Genomic DNA, 22272 nt, shown 5'->3' with positions numbered 1-22272 from the left:
GATCGAATTAAATAGGAAGCAGAAGCCTAGAGACGCGTAAAATTAATAATGTACTGGCCCACTAGGTAGGGGACCTGCCTTTTCTTTTTGACTTGGGTAACAGCAATAATATAATAGGCTAGACTTGATTTGTCTTTTAAGTCTTAAGATGACTCTTGCTCCAATCCTTAATTTGGGTTATAAAATTCTCAGCATACCATTCAATAATTGACTACTAGATTGTCACGTTGAATACCACGTTTTACAGGCTAACTTAAATGCACTAGCAACGGTGCCCGCGCCTTGCCGCGGGGTTTTTTGTTGTCAATAATTTACAATAATGATAGATATGAATGAAAAGACTTGATTCTTGATCACAATGATAAAAGAAGAGACAAAATTTCTTCTCTATAAAATTGTTTGGTTTACATTATCGCAGTTTACAATAACATTCTATCATAGCATTCTATGACAACATCAAGTGTTGCAGGGAGCAGGGAGTGCTAACGTAAACGAATAGAAATGTTGTAGCAGCTGCCTTAAGAGTCAAGTAAATGAATTTCAGAGACACCTGAGGATATTCAATATGCCAAATTAGCTTTGAGGATATTGAAAAATAAAATCACTTAATGCAGAAATTACACTATTCTAGCAAGTAGATTGACATATATCAAGAGGCAAATTCTAATGACATCACATAAGAAATGATGATGGAAATCTATTTTTTGGCACTGGAGAGTGGAATAAATTCAAAATATGATATAGATCTTGCAACATCAATGATCACTATATACCTGGTTTTAGTTCTAGAAGACTCACCTTAGAAACTGTGTTAGCCACTCTACCACAGCATCACTTGTATCTCTTCTCTCCTGCATTTGCAAATTGAAATATTTGTTCACATATAGTTGATATCGCTGAATTAAGCGATGAAAACAGATGAATCAAGAATATAAAATCCATGTACTTTGATTCAATAAAAGTAGGATCTGGACAAAACATTTTCTAAATTTCATCTTCACAGTATCAAATAGTTGCACCTCTCATTTCATCGATTTCTGCAAGTTGAGTAGAATTATTGCTTGTTAAATGCCGCGACACTCCTGCATATAAGAATTTAAAGTAAGAATTAACTATCATATTTACATTTATGAATGCTTTGAATATTATATAAATCACTATACCTACCGATTATACTTGTACCATCTTCATTTGAACTTCCATGAGCAAACAGAGTTTGGTCGAGAATGACAGTTGGATTGAGTTGATTCCTTCTAATTCATTTATCAAGATGTTCCAATATGTTTAGACTTTTATTGCTGGTTTGTGCACTCTGACCTCCTTCTACCATTATCGGTTGACATACTATAAACAAAATTTCAAGAATATTACTGACTTTCAATCTGTAAAGGCAAACCAAATCTTCTTAAAAGCATTATCAAGACCAACATGCTAAACCTGACAATAGATGCTCACCTTGCTTCCACCTCCTTGATTTGATCTGATGTTGTTCTTGATGATCATCATTTTCTACACAATTAGCTTGCAAAGATCTTTTCGCTTTTCTTTTTGGAATATCTGATGCCATGACTGTATTTTAAATGTAGCATTTATCAACTATACATGTAAAATTGGTACTGAAAATAAGATCAAAGAAAATAAAATCAAAAGTAACTTCAAAATTTTTAACTATACCCATATAACATACATCAGAAACAGCATTAAACAAAGAAGATAAGGAGAAAAAAAATTTAAAAATCAAAATTCTAATCTAACTGACTTGATCATTAAACATAGAAAAAAATAATGAAACTCCAAAACAAAACTGAACAGACAAAGTACAAATATCTACACATTAAAAATTTTGCTAACCACAAATTTAGGTCATAACTTTTACTCTAATAAAAATATAGATGATCTACACTTTTTCAAAATATATACCTGAATCCAAAACAATCAAAGAGTCTGACTGCAAACTGTTCCCAAAAGCTGCAAAATCAAACAACAGTAACAAAGAATTTGATGTTACCGTAGTTATACATGCTATAAACTTAACACAGAAATACTCTTAATAGAAGTTTATAGTTTATACATGATTAACAATACAAAACACAGGTAACACTGAGCAGAAAACAAAGGAACAGCAGCAGAAAATTAGTCCCAAGACCTCTTCGCATTCGCCTCTTTCGTCCTAACTTAAACAGTTGATCAGCTGGACTTTCAGTAACCACTGGAAGAGTCTTTAGTTTTCAAAGAGAAATTATCCTGAGAGTATTGACCTGCAATAATTAAGAGCACCATTAAGGCCCAGTAGTTTGTGTATCAAATAAACCACTATACTATCAAGAGTTGCTTAACATGTATTCTCTTTCATTCTCAAATTTAAAAAAAATAAATAAATAAAAGCAATATTGTTGGTATAACAAAACAGGGGTCTCATAATAGTAAGACGATCGTCTTCTACTACAGAATAATATCGTCATTAATTCATATACACACTATCTTATATGGTAAAGCAGAAGAAAACACAGTGGAGAAGTAAGTTTCCTTATATCAGAAAACCAAGGTTTGACAATGAAGCAAAAAGCCAAGGTTTGACAAATATGTACTTTCTAGTCTTTGTATGGAAAAACAAAATGAAGATTAAAAAAATATTTTCTACAACCACAGAGAAAAAATTAAAGGCCAAAATCAATAGAAAAGTCTATGTTATCCTGAAGTAGACAATTATAGATACTTCCCTGATTTCAACATAGCCTTTGCTTTTACCTCCTTAAACTATCTGTAAGTGATTGAATGTACAATGAATGCACTATTTTATATGCTCTCATTCCAGCAACTAAGACAATGAAGAAACACAAATGGCTTGTTTCAATTAAACCACAATTCACATGAATGCAGGCAAGGATAGCCTTATATGCAAAGACAATGACCTGAGATTCTGAACATACCTTTTCCAATGTTTCTCTCACCAACCAATTGTGCTAGTCAACCAACTGAACTGAAGCTGCAAAAGAGGGAACGCATCAGAAGAAGAAAAAGGAGGGAAAAAAAAAAAAGACTTCTTTGCTATAGGTTCTGTCTCATATTAAACTTTTTTCCCACGAACTAAGAAAATGTATTTGCATAACTGCAAACATGACTCCAAAACCATGAAAACTCCAAACGGAGGAAGAAGCAAAATTAACCGAGAAAAACTATGACTCCAAAACCATGAAGACTCCAAACGGAAACTGAACCAAAATTAACAAAGACAAAGTATGAAAGCTTAAAGTATTGAAGGGTGTGGCAACTTATAATAAGATGTAACATACTTAAACAAAAGAAAGGCAGTACATATCTAACTTCATACCCTGTTCAAATGGAAACGTCTTGAAGTCAATGTTAATCTGCAATTAAAACAGAAAGTGAGAAAATATCTCATTCTTCTCAAAGTCGTAATCTACCATTTATTAAGCTCTTTATTACTTTCTGTATTACCTAAACATAGAACAACACCAATAAGCAAATAAATACCTATATATATATATATATATATATTAAAAAGAAAAGCATCCAATTTCACAGATTCAAAGTAAATAACTCTGGAAAAAAAATTTTAAAATAGCACACTTGTGTTCCTCTAATAAATTCCTAGTTTGACATAAGGTTGAGCCTTATCTGCTAATCGACACAGATTCTCAAGGTTGTTTAATAGATATCTAATCCTTCAAATCATGTTCACAATCAAGCAAACCAAAGTATAATATTTTTAGTATCACATTTTATCTGAACTACATCCCTGCATGTTCTTTGATTCAAAACAAATGACAACATAATTCAAAGCTGATAAAAAACTTCAGCAAAAATACCCTAATTGACCATAAAACAAAGGACCATGCAATCCACAACGCAGCAACATCTAGTTTGAGAAAATATCGCTTTTTGACGCAGAAAGGCATTTACACCATTTTACCACTTGCTACAATACAATTAGCTCTGCTCTGTTTAGTGTTCAAGAACCTTTTGTAATAGAAGTATGAATTTGCTTGAAATTCCATAAGCTACAGTTGCTTACCTGTAATTACATTTACTGTTAAATAGCATTCTAATTACTACTATTGTGGGTGAGCCAGAATTGACTTTCGAAAGTGAAGAAGCTGCACGAGAATTTGCTGACAAACAAATTTTTCTGTGGCTACAGACTAAACCCAATTTTTATATCCTCAGAATTTTCACCTCAGTTTTGTTGTGAGACGATCTATAACAGAGTTTTTATTCTAAACTTACTTCAATACTCACTTCAAGATTCTAAACAATTTGTGGAACTTTCATCACCACAAACGATAATTCAACATTTCTAACCCATATTAGCTCATCAGACCTATGAATTAATCTCAACTTCTATTGATTAAGCACAAAACGAAAATAATAATAATAATAATAATGAACCTGGAAGTATCAACAAATAATATGGATCAATTCAAAACAAAACCAATCACATGAACAATTTAATGACTACTCTTCACATACTCTTCTTTTCACACAATCTGCCAACCCAACTTAACCTAAATCTTTAATTTAAATAATGAATCGGAAAGAAAATAAAGGTGGGAACGCAAAACCCAATTGACCTCGTACTCAAATGATGAGCTGAGAACCCATTCTCATTAAATCGCAGACAAAACCCTTAATCGAATAAAATCCCAACAAAATTGACCGAAAAATTTACATAAAAGAAGTTACCTGTTGTCAATTGAATCAGTTATCTATGGATCAATTCAAAACAAAACCAATCACATGAACAAATCAAACCTACCGATTGAAAAAAACAATCCACTAAATAAATAAGCCGATCAACAATCCAGAACAAACCCAAACATGAATTTGCTTGTTCAAAACTGATAATATAGGACCACAAAGAGTGAATTCCTAAAGAAATTGTATTGGGTACCTGAAATTAGAGGAGATAATAAGCAGAAACAAAGAAAGGAATTCCAAATCCACAGATCAAAAGCAACGAACCGAACTCTCTCAATCTCGCTTATACGGCTACAGAAGATGGTGGCACGATTGGGATCGGCGATTTGGGTATTTGGGTGTAACAGTTGAAGAGAGAGATACAGTCGATGGGACGAAGGTTGAAGTCAGTGGAAGCCCGAAAAACTAAAAACATATATTCGTACAAAGATGGCAGTGCAGTAAGTTGAGGGAAAACAGAGGGCAAAACCGTCATTTCCCACCCCCAAGATGAACAGTAAAATGAATAGTGCAGGAGCTTTAGTATATAGTAAACTAGGAATCAACCTCCGCGCGATGCTGCGGATAAGTTATATGTTTAACTACAGCAATTAGAAACCTATGAAACATTATATAAGTAACCAAAGTATCTTTTCCTGATTCCAGAATCTGGTAACCAGATATGTACATATTGCATCGACCTAAAACATATCTATGTTTGATTTTTTTTTTTTAAACAATAATAAAGCACAAAGATTTTATAGCACAGTTTACGACCTCACACTAAAGCACACAGATTTTATAGCACAATTAACCATTTCACTTTCTTTTTGTTTTGACAATAAGTGGGGGTTCTACATAATATATGTCAAACAATACATCTCATTTTAATGATACTCCACCATAATAAGCCGTGTTCAAGCTATTCCATTCCCAGGAATTCCTTCATACTATGTACAAAGGGCAAAGGACAATACAATTCAGTCCATATACAATAAACTTTATGTAAGATTACTATCTCCCACCCAGAAACCTAATCAAAGGCATCTGCAACTACACACACATGAAGATAACAACTTCAGACCTAAATCAAATAACTCTTTAGGGAAACTGACTATCTCCAAACACAAAACCTAATCAAGGGCATCAAAACACTTACCTTGACCAGAAACTTTTTATTACACAGAAGGCACTCCACTCCTAAGTTGGTCCAATTGAGTACACAGGTGCTGCAAGTAAATCAAAAGCAACAAAAGATCAAGACTTTGAGAATCAGATTTAGGAGTTTGAAGCCTTGAATGATCATAAGCGAGTTGGGTTAAAAAAAAAAGAACTCATCTTTCAAAGCTACTGACAGACCCAATATACCAAGAAGATCCCTCTTCGTCTCTGCACTGGAAATTATCATAAAGAAAAGGGACTTCAAGATGCCAAATATGTACCCAACATTATACCAACTCAATCAAAATTGAAAACCTAGTATCGACCCGAAATTAATCATTATGATACATAACCAATAAGCATAAAAATTAATTTGGTGTATAAATTTGTGCCTTGAATCTGTGAAGTAGAGCAGTTCTTCTCCTCTGTTGGATATCTCTGCCTCTTCTGTCCTTCCCGTTGTTCTGTTTCTTCCTTTCTCCTTCTTCTTGTTCTGTTTCTTCCTTTCTCCCCTCTGAAAACCCAAAAGCCACAACTATGCAAACTATAATGAGAAATCAATCACACACAATCGAATATGGCTAATTGAAAAAAGCACCAATATAATTCTTCAAGACTTGAACTTAGACAACAGAAAATCAAGAGCATAGCTAAAAAATTCACACCACTCAACATGACTCGTCTTTGAAAACGTATTAAAAGCATAATCCCAAAAAGTGAAAACTATCTGACCTGTACTTAAAGCTGGAGCTGCTTCAAATACTCAATTGCCTCATCCAGCATTGAAGCCCGATCAGTCTTAACAAAAACAAAACCCCAGATCACTCATTTGAAAGATAAACCATACAAAACAAAAAAAAATTGCAGAAAATTTAAAAGCAGAGTACCTTGTTAGAATTTGGAATCAGGCACCCGATCAACATCTTCACTTTTACTTCAGTATGAAAAGAGGTCCAAGTTCAATTGATTGAGATTCCTAAATGTTGGTAAACTTTGGGGTATCTCATTCACATAAAGATTAACTCTGAAAGTTAAAAAGCATCAAAACATCAATTTCATGCTTTAATAGCTAAACTCAAAACATCAATAACCAAGAAATCAAGTGCTATATATAATCCATACATTTCTTGCCATTCTTCTCCTCCGCTTCAGAACCTACTCCTTAGAACAGAAAATTGGCGAAGAATTGATCAGGGCATAAAGGGAATTACCTGAGATATCGAACAGAAAACAGTACCGTTCAATGATGAGACCCTCTTCACCCTCCAACCCACTTCAGGCAACTCATTGAATCCAAAAAACAGAGCAGCCACACCAGCAATAATACCAAGATTCATCGTTTTCTTTGTTTCCAGTCCAAACCTCTCCCCCTTCAATATGCACAAAATCCGGATTAAACACAGACTGCCAAAAAAAAAAAGAATACCTGCACAAAGAGTGAAACCTGGGAAATTGATTACAGTATCTGACAATCTGAAGACATGCAAAATCAGAACAAATTAAATTCCAATCGAAGAAACACACCTGCACTCTCTCGATCCTGAATATCTCCTCTCTCTCTCTCCGCGCAAAGCAAAGAAACACACCTGCACACTCTCGATCCTTCTTGACCTGTCTGGCTCTCTCGATCCTTCTTGCCTCTCTCTTCGTGGAGCAAGCAAACAGAGCCACGCAGAAACAGACCACAGCGCAAAAAGTAATTGCAAACTGTAATTGAGACAAAAACGAAGGGTAAAACCGCCACTTCAAAATGAACAGTGTCGAGAAACAGTTGAATGAACAGTGCTAGGAACAGTGTTCCGTCTTTAGATGTATGTATAATAATAATGTATAATTTGATAGGCAATCACAAAAAGTGCTGGGCTAGCAACCACTCACCGAATGCTATAACTTCATCCAGTTCGAAGTTCAATAGGCAGACCGCATACATCAAATGCAAATTCTAGATTAAAATGTTTCCAACAATTTTTTTATATTATGTTTTTTTCGAGTAAGAAAAAAATGGGTGTTTTCTTTTTATTTAAATAAATTTTATATATATTGATTTGAACCGTTGATTATTATTAGTTTAATTTCATATATATTAAATTATAACCGTTCGATTTTAAATTGGGTTTTTGTCCATTTACCCTATTTTTAGAGATTTTTTTCCCACTTACTTCATTAAGTTTTTTTAATTCTCTCTTACCCAATACACTCTAAGGAAGAGTCTTCCCTAATATCCCATTAAGATTTTTTTTTTTTAAAATTTTTTTTTTAATACCATTTTACCCCTTACCCCTTTGCTTACTTAGAAAGAGAGAGAGAGAGAGAAACCATAGGAGACTTCGCCAGAGCCCGTCACCGGTCGCCGGAATCCAGTCACCGACCGCCGCCTACGGGATTTTTCTGAAAACCTCTATTGCCCCCAATAGACGTTTATTTCCCCCCCAATAGACATTTATTGCCTTCCAATAGAACTTTCAGTTTATTGGCCCTCAATAGACGTCTATTGCCCCCCAATAGAACTTTCCATCTCCGGAATGGGAACTAATCTTCATAAAATTAGATAAATAAAACTTTGATTAAGCAAAAAAACGAGTAGATTACATCAATTCAAATGTCTGTTGCTCCCCAATAGAAGTATATTGCCCCCTAATAGATGTCTATTAGGGAGCAATAGACTATTATTTTTCCTGTTTTCTTTCCTTTCGGGCCTTCTGTTGCAAAACAGAAGTAGCACCATTTTCATTTGCCCCCCAATACAACTTTATTTTCTTCTTTTTTTTTTCCTTTCCTTCTCGGATTTCTTCCCACAGTTTACCAAAAAAAAAAATAAAGATTTGGGCACCCAAGACCAAAGCACCCTCAGGCGACAAACCTGTTGGCGTCAGACTTGGTGGGCTACTGCTCGATGAGAACATCGCCGGCGACTCTGACGGAGTTTCAGACGAAGGAATGCTTGAGGAAGATGGGGTTTGCCTCAATCTCCGGAGTCTCTGCAACTAGCGGAGTCCCAGATGGGCTTGACTTCGGAGCGGCGACGATAATCAGAGAGGAAGAAGACGACAAAAAACGAGACCCCAAACCCTCACCAAGCACCAAACCAACCCACCGTTCAAAACAATCAAAACCCAATTCGTCGTCTCTGACTCCGAGTCCGAGTCCGAGTCCGCCACCATCAAAATCACCCCAAGATGTTCAAAGCTCGTTCACTTTCTGGTTCTACTTCACAATCATAGTCTCCATCATAATCTGTTCACAATCACAATCACAATCTTCATTTTATATAGCCAGGACATGCTCGATCTCGACGGAGACGGAGATCAATCTCTGCGAAGAAGGAGATTACTCTTCTAATCTCAATCGGAATCGCAGGAGTTGGCTTCTAGAGGAGAGAGAGAGAGAGAGAGAGAGAGAGAGAGAGAGAGAGAGAGCAGATCGTCGAAGGTCGCATCTGGAGGAGGCAGCCGGTGGACGCGCCGGCAATGATGGAGTTCCACGGGTCGGCGCTTTCTGGAAGAGAGAGAGAAGATCGCAGCTGCATATGGAGGAGAGAGACAGAGTGGGAATGTTGGTAATTTTTTTGAGGGCAAAATAGTCATTTACTGTTAGATTGTGTATGTGGGAATAAAAATCTGTTGCTGGGATAAGTGAGATAATTATTGCTTATTTTGGTACTTTTGGTCAAGGACCCTTTCAAATTTTCCAAACCCTAAGGGGGGTTAGATCGAGCCCTCTCTCAGTCTCTCTCAGACTCGAACCCTCTCCGCCTCGGCTCCTCTCGACCTCTCCTTCAGCCCTTTGAAGTGATGATGTTTGAACTATCCAAGAATCAAACCCATAGATAAGAGATTCATGTCCTAATGTCCTACGACCAGTGAGTTTTCCCTAAGACTCATCGATTTTTGTTTCAATTTTAGCTAGAAGCGCATGGATTCATTCGATTCATGTTCTAAATTGAGTAATCACTAAGACTCTAATGCTTTTGATGCATCTTGCTGCTGTGGATCTCAAGTGGAATGGGTCTCTGTTGTCGTTAATCTCAAGTCGTATCTATGAGTTCTTAACCTGTGATTTGTTGCTCTTTCTTTACCAATATGTTATGGGTTTTCACGGTTTTCCTTTTGTGCTTGCAAGAACAGGGGGACCAAGGACTGAGTTTGAGTGTTTAAGACTTTGAGGGAGACGAAGGCAAAGTCACTGCACAATTGAAGGTATAATTCATTAATTCGTATTATGCATAATTGATAATTCTTTGTAGATTTGATTTGCAGCAATTGTGGTAGGTTTGATTTATGAGTAATAGATACATCTCATCTTGAGAATAAGGTAGAATTAGTAACAGCCTGGACTGATACCTCTTTGAAATAATGTCAAATGAATTATGAATTAGTAATTTTGAGTAATGTCAGTACTCACTATCTATATGTGATGGCGGTAGGTAGAATTAAGACTGAAGAAAATATAGTCATGTACCTATGAATTGTTATGTTCTTCTTAAATTTTAAGTTTGTTTTTCTTACTGTGCTTTTCAGGTGTTGTTCCAATCTCAGAAATTCAAGTAATCATCTAATCAAGGCCGGCTTAGACCTGGAGCAACGCATCATTTCATTCATTTGTGTGAAGTGTGAACTATGAGTGTTTGAATTAGAAATTGTATGAACTATGAAGTGATGATAAGATGAACTGAAGTTGATGTATTGCTTTATTTGCTCATGGTTGTACTGAAGTGATGATGAGATGAAGATGAACTGAAGTTTGTGTTGCTTTATTTGCTCATGGTTGAACTGAAGTGATAATGAGATGAAGTGTTGAACTTTGCTTATTTTTCATTTGCAGATTTGCTTATGGTTGGGCCTTGAAATTCATATGATTATTGCAGTTTTTCATTTGTTGGACAGGTCTGGCCGTTTGGGCTTTTACAATTGTAGTTAGGCCGGAGCTGAAAGCTGGCCCAATCTTAAAGTCGGTTGGAGGCCCAACCAGCCGATACCAACCGGCTATCTCGATATACCGACTTTTTGGCTGGTAATTAGTAGACCATTTTGTGTATCAACAACGTTCGGTTCGATAGGTGGTATTGGGCTTCAAGGTCCGGTACCGAACCGAATCCAGCTCTAATGTTAAAGATATTGATGGTAACCTCTCAACGTTCGGTTTGGTAAGTGGTATTGGGCTTCAATTGCTACAATCACTACAAAAAAGAATTCAATTGGCCACGGCGCAAGGCCGTCTCCAAAAGCCAAATTGCCGTTGCAAAAGACCAACGGCGACGGCAAAATTGCCGATGTCGTTGGTGGCGTCGCCATTGCTATTTGCTACGGCAATTATGCCGTCGCATGAATTTTGGTGACGGTATTTACGCCGTCGCATGATTTTTGGCTACCGCATAATGACGACGCCATCAGCAATTTTACCGTCACCAAAGGTCATTGGCGACAGCAACATTGCCGTCGCAAAAGTGCATATTTTTTATTTAAAAAAAAAACTGACATGCAATTTTGCATACCAAATTTTATTTTTTTTTAGCAAAAGAAGCCATATAAATCATAAATTTCATATATTTTTTCACATTATTTCTATACATTTCATACAACTTCACCAATCTTGAAAAATACAAAAACATTCAAAAATTGAAATACATAATACTGACGGCCAGTAGGCTAAGCATCATGACCTACGCTCATTGTTTTGACAAATCCCCTTGATTAATGCATCTTGTCCGAGAACATATCCCTTGGCAACCATTGTTTTGACAACTTCTGCAACAACAGTTACCGCCAGAGCTAGAAATGAACTAACTTGTGTGAATAGCCTGCAATTTTATGTAAATTATGTTAAGCTATAGAACATTGTACCACTAGGCAATAATCAGAATTCAAGCTAGATGATTAAGGCAAAACTCTTTGATCCAGGCATGTCCTTGTAATGTACAAACGAAAACTACAAAGAAGTTAAATAGTTAAAAACTCATGTTTGTGTACACTTTGACCAATCTTACTTTGTAGAACCAAGCAAATGGGCTGGAGATTCATCCATAATCTCCACAATAATCATCCATTTCAACCGCTCTTCCTGTCATGCAGACATTACAAATGAGAAACTTATTACGTATAATGGCCCATCATATTTCCCAAGGCTTCTTAAATATACACTTCAATTTAAATATTCAGTATGATCACTAAGCTATGTACTAAGTTTTCTTTACAACAGGCAGATGTAGCACCTATTTTCCAATTGTGTAGTTCTGTGATCAATGCATTTAACTATGAGTGGAGTGTTGCTGCTGTCCTCATTGTTTTTAACTTCTTTGTAGGGAATCCTTCAAACCTTGATAAGACCTGCACTTTGGAAAATGACATATATGTAATGATAATGAAAATAAAGATTAACAAACAATAATTAACAGAAGTGGAAGTTGATTTATACTAACCTGTGTCTCATCAGTCAAGTGTTCAAGAATGGATTCTAATTTCTTGTGGAACTCTAGCAGCTCATTCATGTCTTTTGTTTGGAAAAAACTCAGGGTAGTTCTCATATCTGTTAAAGCCTTTGAATATTGCAGAACATCTTCTTCAATTTGTTGAAAGTATGCTGAACTGAGACACAGAAAATAACAAAATAAGGTAAGTATTTACAAGGAAATAGAAAACAAAAATCATATCCCACAAAGAGTGAAGTTGCTTACATCAAGAAATATTTAGCGACCATCATCACCCTACACAAACAGATCCCAGTCTTATTTAGATTCTGCATCCAAACCATTGAAATTGCCTATTCTTTTTCTTCTTTTTTTGGTTCAAAGAAATTACCTCTTCTTAACAATATATGATACCCAAGTGCACAAAGAGTAGAGTGCGTACAAGACATCTCAAATAAACAAGAGGGAAAAAAAACAAAAAACAATTCAATTATACAGATGTAAGAACAAATTAACATGATAAAATTAAAAATGACAGTGAGGACCCACCTAGTTGCTATACTTTGAATCTTCTGATTCTTGCCGCTCTTGGTCAATTTTTCGATGAATCTCACAAAATCAACAGACTTTCGGCCACCTGATAGAAGTTAGAGAACTATACAAACCCCATATCAGAAATCCTTTTAGCTTATATAAGAAATTGTTGTGATGCACAAAGTGGGTACCTCTCAAATTAGAAACTTGAGAAAAACAATGAAGCTTCTGCTCGGATGTGTTACCCTATTTTGAGCTCCTTAAAACATAAAATATAAAACAACAGACTCAAGAACGAAAACTCATTTCAGAAACACAAGACAACATACTCAAGAAAGAAAACTCATTTCAGAAACACATGACAACATACTCAAGAAAAACAGTCACCTACACTTGTTCAAATACTAAGAAAAGCATAAATGGACAAAATGAGAGATCTTGGCTAACTTGCAGAAGATAAAAGGACTTTACCTCTTCCATATCTCCAGCTAGGACCTTCTTATGAACTTTGTAATTTCTTCATTTAAGTTCGAAGCCAAAACTGAAAAAAGAGAATCTTCCAAGTCTTTCTCTCTAGAGATTAAAACTAATTAGAGTTTGTAAATTTAAACAACAATTCCAAATAACACAGAAGCATGTCTTGAATCTCAATTTGAATTAAATACTTACCCCTCTGAGTTAAAGTCAGCCTCCGGAAAATCAACCTCTGAAATCGATCTCAAAACTCAGAACCATTTCAGACACGAGCCATCTAAAATAATACCCATTTCTGAAAGTTCATACTAAACAATCAAACAGATAATCAATCAAGAATCTTACAAGTTTCAATTGCCACTCCAACTGTATTCAATCCAAAGTACATGAACAACATATTAGAATTTTAATTTCAATTAAAGACTACCTCAATCTCTATTAGTACTGTGAATTGGAGGCAATTAATTGATCAAATAGATGTTAAAAGGAGATCAAGATCAAACTTTGATCAAATAGAATAACAAGCACAATTAAAAACCCCAAAGTCCAAATTTAATGATTCAATCAGATGTCAAACAATAAATGTAAACTACAGCCCTGACAGAATAAAGTTCCACACTTGAAGCACATGATATCGATTTCAGAGAAATATAACAAAGAAAAGAGGAAGAATTTTTTACATATAAACGGTGACCCAGTTGAGAAGAAGCTGCAGAGAAGAGTTTTGGATAGACGACTGCAGAGAAGGTGCCAAGAAACGAGGCCAAGCTTGCACTATGCCATCATCACCCACAAAGAAATCTGAATTAAGCTCAAGCAATATGCAATAAACTATGAATTTAAAATACCCACTTCAGAATTAGCAATATCAATCCCAAAAACAAACATCTTACAAAGAAACTCGAAGAAATTATTTGAGAAAAGAGAGAGAGAGAGAGAGAGAGGAGTTGGTACCTTTAGAGTAGAGAACTATATGATCATACTCGGATCAGATCCAGCCTATCTTCCATAAGCACTTAAGAACAGCAGAAGAAGACTATGCAAGGAAGACAGCTATAGATCGCGATGGTGATTGAGCATCAGAGCACATCGAATAAAAATCGGTTTCTTTTTTCTTTTTTCATGTTCAAGGTGAAGATACCTGGGTTTGAGTAAATGAACGGGGGAATTCTGAAGTGAATTTGGCAAGATTCCATGGGAAAGCTAAAACTCGGAGAGGGAAAAATCGGTTTCTTTTTTCACATCAGAGCACATCGAATAAAAATCGGTTTCTTTTTTCTTTTTTCTTTTTTCATGTTCAAGGTGAAGATACTTGGGTTTGAGTAAATGAACGGGGGAATTCTGAAGTGAATTTGGCAAGATTCCATGGGAAAGCTAAAACTCGGAGAGGGAAAATTTGGAGAACCCGGGAAAGTGAAAATTTTAGGTTTTCGTTTCAATTTTGCTGCAAAGCTAGTGCTGTGATTCTGTGATTACTGATTTGCGAGATTTATATTTATACCAATAATCTCTCCATGTTTGGGTTTTAAGTGAATCCAACCTGCGACCTCATTAAACTTGGAGGCGCCTTTGTCTTAATGATGTCCTTGTTTAGCTGAGGGTTGCACATGCTTTTCTCTCCGTGTTTTGGAAAAAACCTTAAACGTCCTAAGCATGATGCAAGGACGCATTTTAAATGTGATGTCCTTGTATCCAAAACCCAGGTGTCTCCAATCTAGATTTCTGTAGTAGTGCATGTTTAATTTTGGCACCAAGATCCCGCCTATATCCACCCAAAAGTTAAAAAAAAAAAAAAAAAAAAGTATAAAATGAAACTACGCGATGGCGGGCTGGCTTGAAATACCAAACCTGCCGAAACCAGCCGCAAACCGGCCGAACCGTTGCAGTCGGAGCCGAGAGATTTGGTTACCGAAGCTATGGTACGGTACTGCCGTACCGAACATATGTTCACGGCTCGGTAGTGGTACTGCAAATTAGAGAGGTTCGGTATTACCGAACCGACCGAAATAGGTTCTTATAATTTTTTAATAATTGTTATTAATAGGATGATATGGACCGTTCATCTTTAGCAGCAATTAATCACAATCGTTGGATCTGAGTGGAGAGTGGGAAAACCTAAGGGGTTGAGAGGCTCAGACCTCATTCCCGAAAGAAACAGCCGCGCGCTCTCTCTCTCTCTCTCCCTCTCGCTCTCTGGACTCCATACTCTTTCTCTCAGAACCCAGCCCCAATTTTTTGATTCTAGCCCCAATTATACAAAGATCTTTGCAAATCCAGTCCCAAAAACACAATCTAAGCAAGATGCGAAGCTCAACAACATAGATTTCAGCCTAGATATCCTTTGATTTTCGAAATCCCCAAATCTTTCGAAAACCTAGATTAGTTGCTTGGTTGAAGCGGTTGTTCAGAGGCTTATATGGTGTTCAGCTGGTGGTTCAGAGCACAACGAATTAGGTAAAATCTATTATCTATCTACTTGTAGTCTTGTCTAATTTGTATGATAAAAAGGTAATCTATTAAGTGATTTTGTACAGGCCAAGATGGTGGGAAACGAATGGGTCTGAACTTTGATAGAGTGAAGTAAGTAATCTTCTTCGATGTCTCAATTACTCTGTTTCATTTTTCGTGAATTGTTGTTGTGGAGTACTAGTTCACCTTACTAGAATTTTGATGCTTTCTGGGTCGTTCATGTGTCTCATTAGACACTGAGATATAAATCTTCAACATTTACTATGACTTGATTATATGCTTGCTTATTGTTCTGTGTATATAATCAAACAATCACTTCCAGCTTGCTTATTTAGTTCAATTGGGATCTGTATCATTTGTGCTTTTTACCTGAATCTAACTTTTTACCTGACTTTGCTGTTTTTATTCTTTTTGTGGTTTTTACTTTGAAGGAACTGCTGCACTGAGTTTGGGAGGTTCAAACTCTTCTACAACAACCGCTACTTGAAGATTTGGATGCTGCAGACCTCCAATTCAAAGATATAGCTGCTGTGTTTTTTTTGTTAAGTGATAAGAATCATCAAATCACTAGCAGATTTTTGTTCCTTTGAATATTTATAGTTCCTAACTTCAAATAGGTAATATTTAAATAGTTTAGACTTAGAAATCAGTGACATATGATTTGTGAACTTGTAAATTGTAATGTAGAACTGGAACATTATTAACTATAGGAGAAAAGCTAAGAGAAAAACATCAAGTCTAGAACTCACATCTTCATAAGAAAGTGAGGAATAGACTTTGATGAAGAGGTATTTATTCAGAAAATTGCTGAGAGTTGAGTATTAAGTATTTGGTAAAAACTGCCCAGAAAAAATGGGCTTAAAACAGGCTAGAATGAATAATTGGGCTGAAAAATATCAATTAGTATTGGGCCCATTCATCTATTTCGGTTGGGCCTGTACCGAAACTAAACCGACCGAAAAGTCGGTAACCGAAAGCTTCGGTACCGACTTGTATTGGCACGGTAGTGGTATTGAGTTTGAGCATACCGACAGGTTTCGGTCGGTAGACGGCTTAGCCCAAAAAATATGGTAACCGTGCCAAAGCCAGCCCTATGTTCTACCATAGTTAAAAGTAGAGAAATTTAGCGACAGAAAGAATATGCCGTAGCAATTTAAGGAACATTTATGCGACGGCGATGCTATGCCGTGGCAAATCATTTTTCTCTTTGCGACGCCACTTTTGCCATAGCAAATTTTTGATCAATGACGACGGCATTCTAACGCCGAAGCTAACTGGTGAAGCTAATTGAATTCTTTTTTGTAGTGAATAATCACTAATTTCCCTATAATTTATGTTTAACACTTTTATTTTTTTCTCTTAAAATTATATGCATTTGAGTCATAAATTATTTAGGGTTAAATACTGTTTACTCCATGAACTTTCAGGGAAAAAACAGTTCAGTCCCTGCATTTTCAGTTTCACATGTTTACTCTCTCATCTCTCAATTTTGGACCAATACGTCTAATTTGTTATTCTCCAACCAAAAATGTCTATTCTACCCTCAAATTTTTTAATTAATTAATTAATTTTTTATGAAAAGATTTTTTTCTCTTTTGTTTTTTTTTTTTTTGATGCCTTTTTCTGATTGAGCAGATGAAGAGAGGTTTTGTGTTTCGGATTGATTTGATCGCTTTAGAAATTTTGATGTTAAAGGAGAAGAGAGGTGGAAGAAGAAGAGATAAACAGAAAACGAAAAAAAAAAAAAAGATAAAATAAATAAATTAAGAAAAAGAAAAAAGATGAATTGAGGGTATAATAGACATTTTAATAGTGTTTTTTTTACAGAATAGACCTATTGGTTGAAAATTGAGAGATGAGGGAGTAAACGTGTGAAATTGAAAAGACAGGGACTGAACTGTTTTTTCCCTAAAAATTCAGGGAGTAAATAGTATTTAACCAAATTATTTAATTACATTTTCAAATTCAAAAAGTAATATCATATTTAGGTCCAAATAATAAATTATAGAAAATGTAATAGAGAACTTATTGAAATTTTTATTTCTATTGTTATAAAAAAATTATAGAAATTTAATTTTTGAATCTTTATAATAAGAAAATTTTAAGAAAGTTGTTGGACATGCTTTTAACGATTTGATAAAAAAATTTGTAAAAACAAAAACCAAAATGTTGTTGGCATGTGTTCAATGTACAGGGAAAACCCAAACTTATGAGGTCCAACATATGCCATCCCTTTGGAGTTTGGACGCAACTAAGTACGAGTTTAAAACCCACAAAAATAGTAATTCTTTGATCAACTAACCATTAATTAAAATTGCATGTAAAGAAGAAAGGTTGAGGATAGAATATTCTACCCAGAACACACATTCCAAATGCAACGAACCCTGTAAAAGATTTCAGCTCCTCACTCTAGTGGAGCTAGTGATGATGACGACGAGTTCGCAAATGCTCCAGGTGGCGCCACTCGCACCACACGCTTCCTCCTCCTCATCTTCTTCTTCGTCCAAAACCCTCCCAGTCTGGTTCATCCATTGCCATTGCCACCCTTCACGGCCTCAGCTCACTCTCCGCCACCGCCCAAGGTCCCCAATACTACTCGCCGGAAACCCAGATAGGAAGTTGCAAGTTTCTTCGTCTTCGTCGTCATCTTGGACTACCCAACAAGACCAGGACGATGAAGAAGAAGAAGATGGAGACGATGACCAAGAAGAAGAAGGAAGTGACCCTACTCCTGACGACCTCGAATACATCAGCCAAATCAGAAGGGTATGCTGGTTTAGTTCATAGATTCATGGGTTTCTGTTCACTTGGCCCTGAAACTCACTCTTGTTGTTGATAGGTGTTGGAGCTTCTTAAGAAGAACAGTGACATGATTTTCAATGAGGTATAATACAGTTTTATTGTGCATTTCTTTGTTCTTTTTCTTTACTATTTGAATATCTCGATCTCGATTGACTTTGCAATGTTGTGGAATATGAAGGTTAAGCTTACTGTTGCGATTGAGGACATAAGAGAAGTTGAGCGGAGGAGACTCATTGGCATTGAGGATCCTGATGCTCCGACCAGGGAAGATTTGGCTGCTGTTCTTGAAGAAGTAAGTCCTACCTTTTAAACTCCTATGCTTAGTGCTCATTGTAAGCGAATTTAGAATGCCAACTACCAAATTACCGCATGTGTGGATGTTTTTGGTTACAGTATCATTACGTTTCACAGTATTGTCTTATTCAATCAAAGAATACATGAATGCAATGAAGCTAGGATCAAATGGTGGGTGGAATCTAGTCCAACTACACAAATTGGGTACACGTGGTCCGAACATTAGGTAGGGTAGTTTTAGAGACATTCTGTCAATCTGTCATGTATGTTTGGCATTTGTTAATCAATTAATTTCACTATGGATTGTAGTTAGCCAAACAAGTATCCATTTTTCTCTGCTGGGGAATCTTATTATATCAATAATTAAGGAAGCAACGTAAAAAGAATGAGTAGAACTAGAGTATTGGTAGCTTATGATGCATTTCAAGTCTCAAAAGAATTCATCAGACCTCTGATAATTGCTATACCATGGAGTAGTGGTTATCATTGCTCAATCTTGAGTTTGATGAATTCCCTGTCATCGCTCAGTTTTCATATTAAACTTTCTTGTTGCGAAATAATGTTCTCAGCTGTGCCTTGTTTATGTAAAATTCCATCATAGCTTCTGCATGAGGGGAAAAAAGAATTCCTACTGATAACTGTCTTATAAAAGCTTTGTTGTCTTGAGTATGATGAAGAAAGAAGATTTCATAGTATATAATTGTATTAATAGGAACTGAATTTGAATTTGTATGCTAGTCATTGCTCTTTGCTTTGATATCTAGTCTTGTTCGCAGAAGAAGGATACCTTTTATTTGAGATTCGTGAGATGTTGATAATTGAAAAGAGCAATCTATTTAAGTATTTATAATGCCCTTAATATGTGATTCCTGATGCAGGTGAATGAGGGGAAAATCCCCAAAAATCGACTTGCACTTAAACTGCTAGCTGAGGAAATGAATTGATGGCCCAATCTGGAGGTATTATTGTAACTTGAGTTTGGTAATGGTTAATTTTGGATATGATACTTTTTGTTTATAATCTGTAGCTAATTTCAGTTGCTTTGCACTTTATCTAAGTTTATCGATTTTTTGTAACATGTGACTTTTCCATGTTTGTCCTAATGGTCCACTCTTTTTATTCTGGGAAAGACTTGTGATACTGGCAAATCAAAATAAAATTGTCTGAAAATTATACAATTTGTTTTTATCTTAGTCAACATGTTAGAACTCATTCGATGAAGATTTCCTTTTCAGCTCCTCAGTTATATTTTTATGTTTTTTTCAATGCTCGTTACAGAATCTCTCAAAACACAGAAGAGATGACATTTTACTTTCAATATACACTTTTCATGAGATGGCTCACCACCGTGGTCTTTAATAATTTGGGTATCAAATTTCTCATTTGTTTTAAATTTTGTTATTCTGTAGGTTCAGATTAAACCAGCAAAGAGAAAGCCAGGAAAATCACTATATGCAAGAGTCACAGACACTGGTATTGATCTTAAAGAGGCTGCTAAGAGATTGAACATTGAATGGGATACAGCTGCAGAGATTGACGATGCTGATTTTAAGGATGAGTCAGATGTGCATTCAGTTGTGGTTAATTTGTTTCCTTGGCTTTCTCACGATAAATTGGTGTTTTTAATCATATTCTCGCAATTACCAGATTAAGAAGAATATGGAATAATGAATACACTATTAAACATGTATAGTTAATTATGTTGTGGTTTACAGTAATAGTGTAAAAGAAAAACAAGAGAATAATTACCATTGTTGTAAGTAATGGTTAGAATTTGCAATAGAAGTAGATTACTATGATACCTTCTTGATTTACTTCATTCAGAAACAGCTCATCACTACTTTTTAGCCTGTGCAATATGAATGCAGATTAAAGCATGAAGTACTAATTAACTCATAGCTTAATGTTGTAAATGCTTTTCTGGTTTTGGTGTAAGCCGAGGCATGATTTTCAATGAGTATAATACAATATCGTTGAGCAATTCTTTTGATGATTTTCTCAAACTCGATTGACTCTGTAATGCTTTATGATATGAAGGTTAAGAATCACCATCGCGATTGAGGACATGAGAGAAATTGAGCTGGAAACTCGTTGGCACCAAAGATCCCGATGCTCCCACCAGGAAGCAGTTGGCTGCTGTTCTTGAAGAAGTCCCTCCTTTAAGTTCCTGGATTTAGATCCTCTCCTTGCTAGGTTTGGTCCTTGGTTTCCTTGACTTTGAATCTAGGCCATTCACTAACCATCCAAAGACCCATAAAGAGACACTTCACAGTATTGTTTTTTATTCAAACAAAGAATCCATTAATGCAATGAATCAAGCAAAGATCAAATGGTGGTTGGAGTCTTAAATTATATGAACCAACAGTACTTGAAGCTTGGGAGAGTTTACTCTAGAGTTCTTAGGTTTTTTAATGAAACAACAGTGAGATCATGAGTACACAATTCGCAACTAATTAATTTCGAACCATTTTCTTGCCCAGCGATCAGAAATGCCATTATTCCACTACAAAAGTTTCAAACATGTATGCAAAGATTGAAAAGCGAAAAAATCAAGAACATCAAGTTAGCATCATGCTATCCTTGATTTGATTTATTGTCTACAGATACATTACATTACGATATTTAAAAGAAAGAACATACATGATTCTTATTATTGTATCACAAGTTCTTTTCCCCATCAGAATCTTCTCTGCAAACAAGCTACTTTTAAAGTAGGACTAAATACTATTTAGTCTTTGAACGTTTGCCCTAAAAACACTTCAGTCCTTGTCCTTCTAATTTCACAAGTTTAGTCCTTGTACTTCAAAATTTCAGACCAATAGGTCATTTCCGTTACTTTCCGTCTAAAAACGCTGTTAAATTGCTGACGTGGCAGTCATTTTGAGGCAAAATGTCTATCTTACCCTCACTTCCTTTTTTTATTATTTTTTGTCGAAATTTATTATTTTCTCTTTTTTTTTTTTTAATTTATTCTTTTTTTTCCTTTCTTTCTTTTTATCTCATCTCCTCTCTCTCTCCTCCAGAAACCTCCGCACAACCCCCTTTCTAATCCACCTCCCAACCATCAAAACCCAGAAATTGTACATGTTCTTGAACCATATCCAAATAAGAAAGGAAAAAAAAAACTGCAACAATTCTTCTCCCAAAAAACCCAGATCGATTAGGCAAAAAGAAAAGAAAACCAAAACAATCCCATCAACAACCCATGAGCTCCATCTAAACCCTGCTCAAAACCTTCTTCAAAAATCCCAGTACCAACAAATCCCAATCCCAGGCCAAATAGCTCCATGCCTCAATCCCCACCGTCATCACCAACGCCATAGCTCCGCCGCCCAAAACCTTAATTCCCCACTTCTCCAATAGCCATATCTCAAATCTCATTTCCTTCATTTGAATCAACCCTTCTACAAATCCATCCAATCCAATTCTCATACGAA

The 22272-nt window shown here is 35.7% G+C and overlaps 1 protein-coding gene and 3 long non-coding RNA genes across 16 annotated transcripts; 1 reads left to right on the top strand and 3 right to left on the bottom strand.

The window, feature by feature from the left end:
- Positions 1 to 307: 307 nt before the first annotated feature.
- LOC112165224 lies at positions 308 to 6098 on the bottom strand. 7 transcript variants are annotated; one of them, XR_005800066.1, is made up of 12 exons: positions 6058 to 6074; positions 5858 to 5927; positions 4913 to 5010; positions 3332 to 3368; positions 2931 to 2986; positions 2072 to 2258; positions 1921 to 1968; positions 1456 to 1569; positions 1168 to 1344; positions 1020 to 1082; positions 799 to 851; positions 308 to 550 (listed from the first exon to the last, which is right to left on the bottom strand). It is a non-coding gene; the product is annotated as an uncharacterized LOC112165224 (long non-coding RNA). The 7 variants fall into 7 exon arrangements; XR_005800063.1 differs by lacking the exon at positions 4913 to 5010 and having other exon boundaries at positions 6058 to 6098; XR_005800064.1 differs by having other exon boundaries at positions 4913 to 5124; positions 5858 to 6092.
- LOC112165225 lies at positions 6099 to 7752 on the bottom strand. 7 transcript variants are annotated; one of them, XR_005800069.1, is made up of 6 exons: positions 7738 to 7752; positions 7384 to 7566; positions 7071 to 7229; positions 6747 to 6883; positions 6592 to 6657; positions 6099 to 6373 (listed from the first exon to the last, which is right to left on the bottom strand). It is a non-coding gene; the product is annotated as an uncharacterized LOC112165225 (long non-coding RNA). The 7 variants fall into 7 exon arrangements; XR_002922716.2 differs by lacking the exon at positions 7738 to 7752 and having other exon boundaries at positions 6982 to 7229; positions 7384 to 7602; XR_005800073.1 differs by lacking the exon at positions 7738 to 7752 and having other exon boundaries at positions 7071 to 7303; positions 7446 to 7594.
- Positions 7753 to 11529: 3777 nt separating this feature from the next.
- On the bottom strand, positions 11530 to 12164 carry LOC121049413. Its single transcript, XR_005800077.1, has 3 exons — positions 12068 to 12164; positions 11843 to 11916; positions 11530 to 11656 (listed from the first exon to the last, which is right to left on the bottom strand). It is a non-coding gene; the product is annotated as an uncharacterized LOC121049413 (long non-coding RNA).
- Positions 12165 to 18031: 5867 nt separating this feature from the next.
- Positions 18032 to 21194, top strand: LOC112165223 (ycf3-interacting protein 1, chloroplastic). The gene is given in 6 exon segments (XM_040506722.1): positions 18032 to 18505; positions 18579 to 18623; positions 18720 to 18833; positions 19714 to 19794; positions 20251 to 20415; positions 20873 to 21194. Coding segments are annotated over 6 exon segments (771 nt in total). The 5' UTR covers positions 18032 to 18163; the 3' UTR covers positions 20897 to 21194.
- The last annotated feature ends 1078 nt before the right edge of the window (positions 21195 to 22272 follow it).

The sequence above is a fragment of the Rosa chinensis genome, chromosome 5 (genome assembly GCF_002994745.2).
Source record: "Rosa chinensis cultivar Old Blush chromosome 5, RchiOBHm-V2, whole genome shotgun sequence".
Taxonomy (NCBI): domain Eukaryota; kingdom Viridiplantae; phylum Streptophyta; class Magnoliopsida; order Rosales; family Rosaceae; genus Rosa; species Rosa chinensis.
This window is presented reverse-complemented; position numbering and strand designations above follow the sequence as displayed.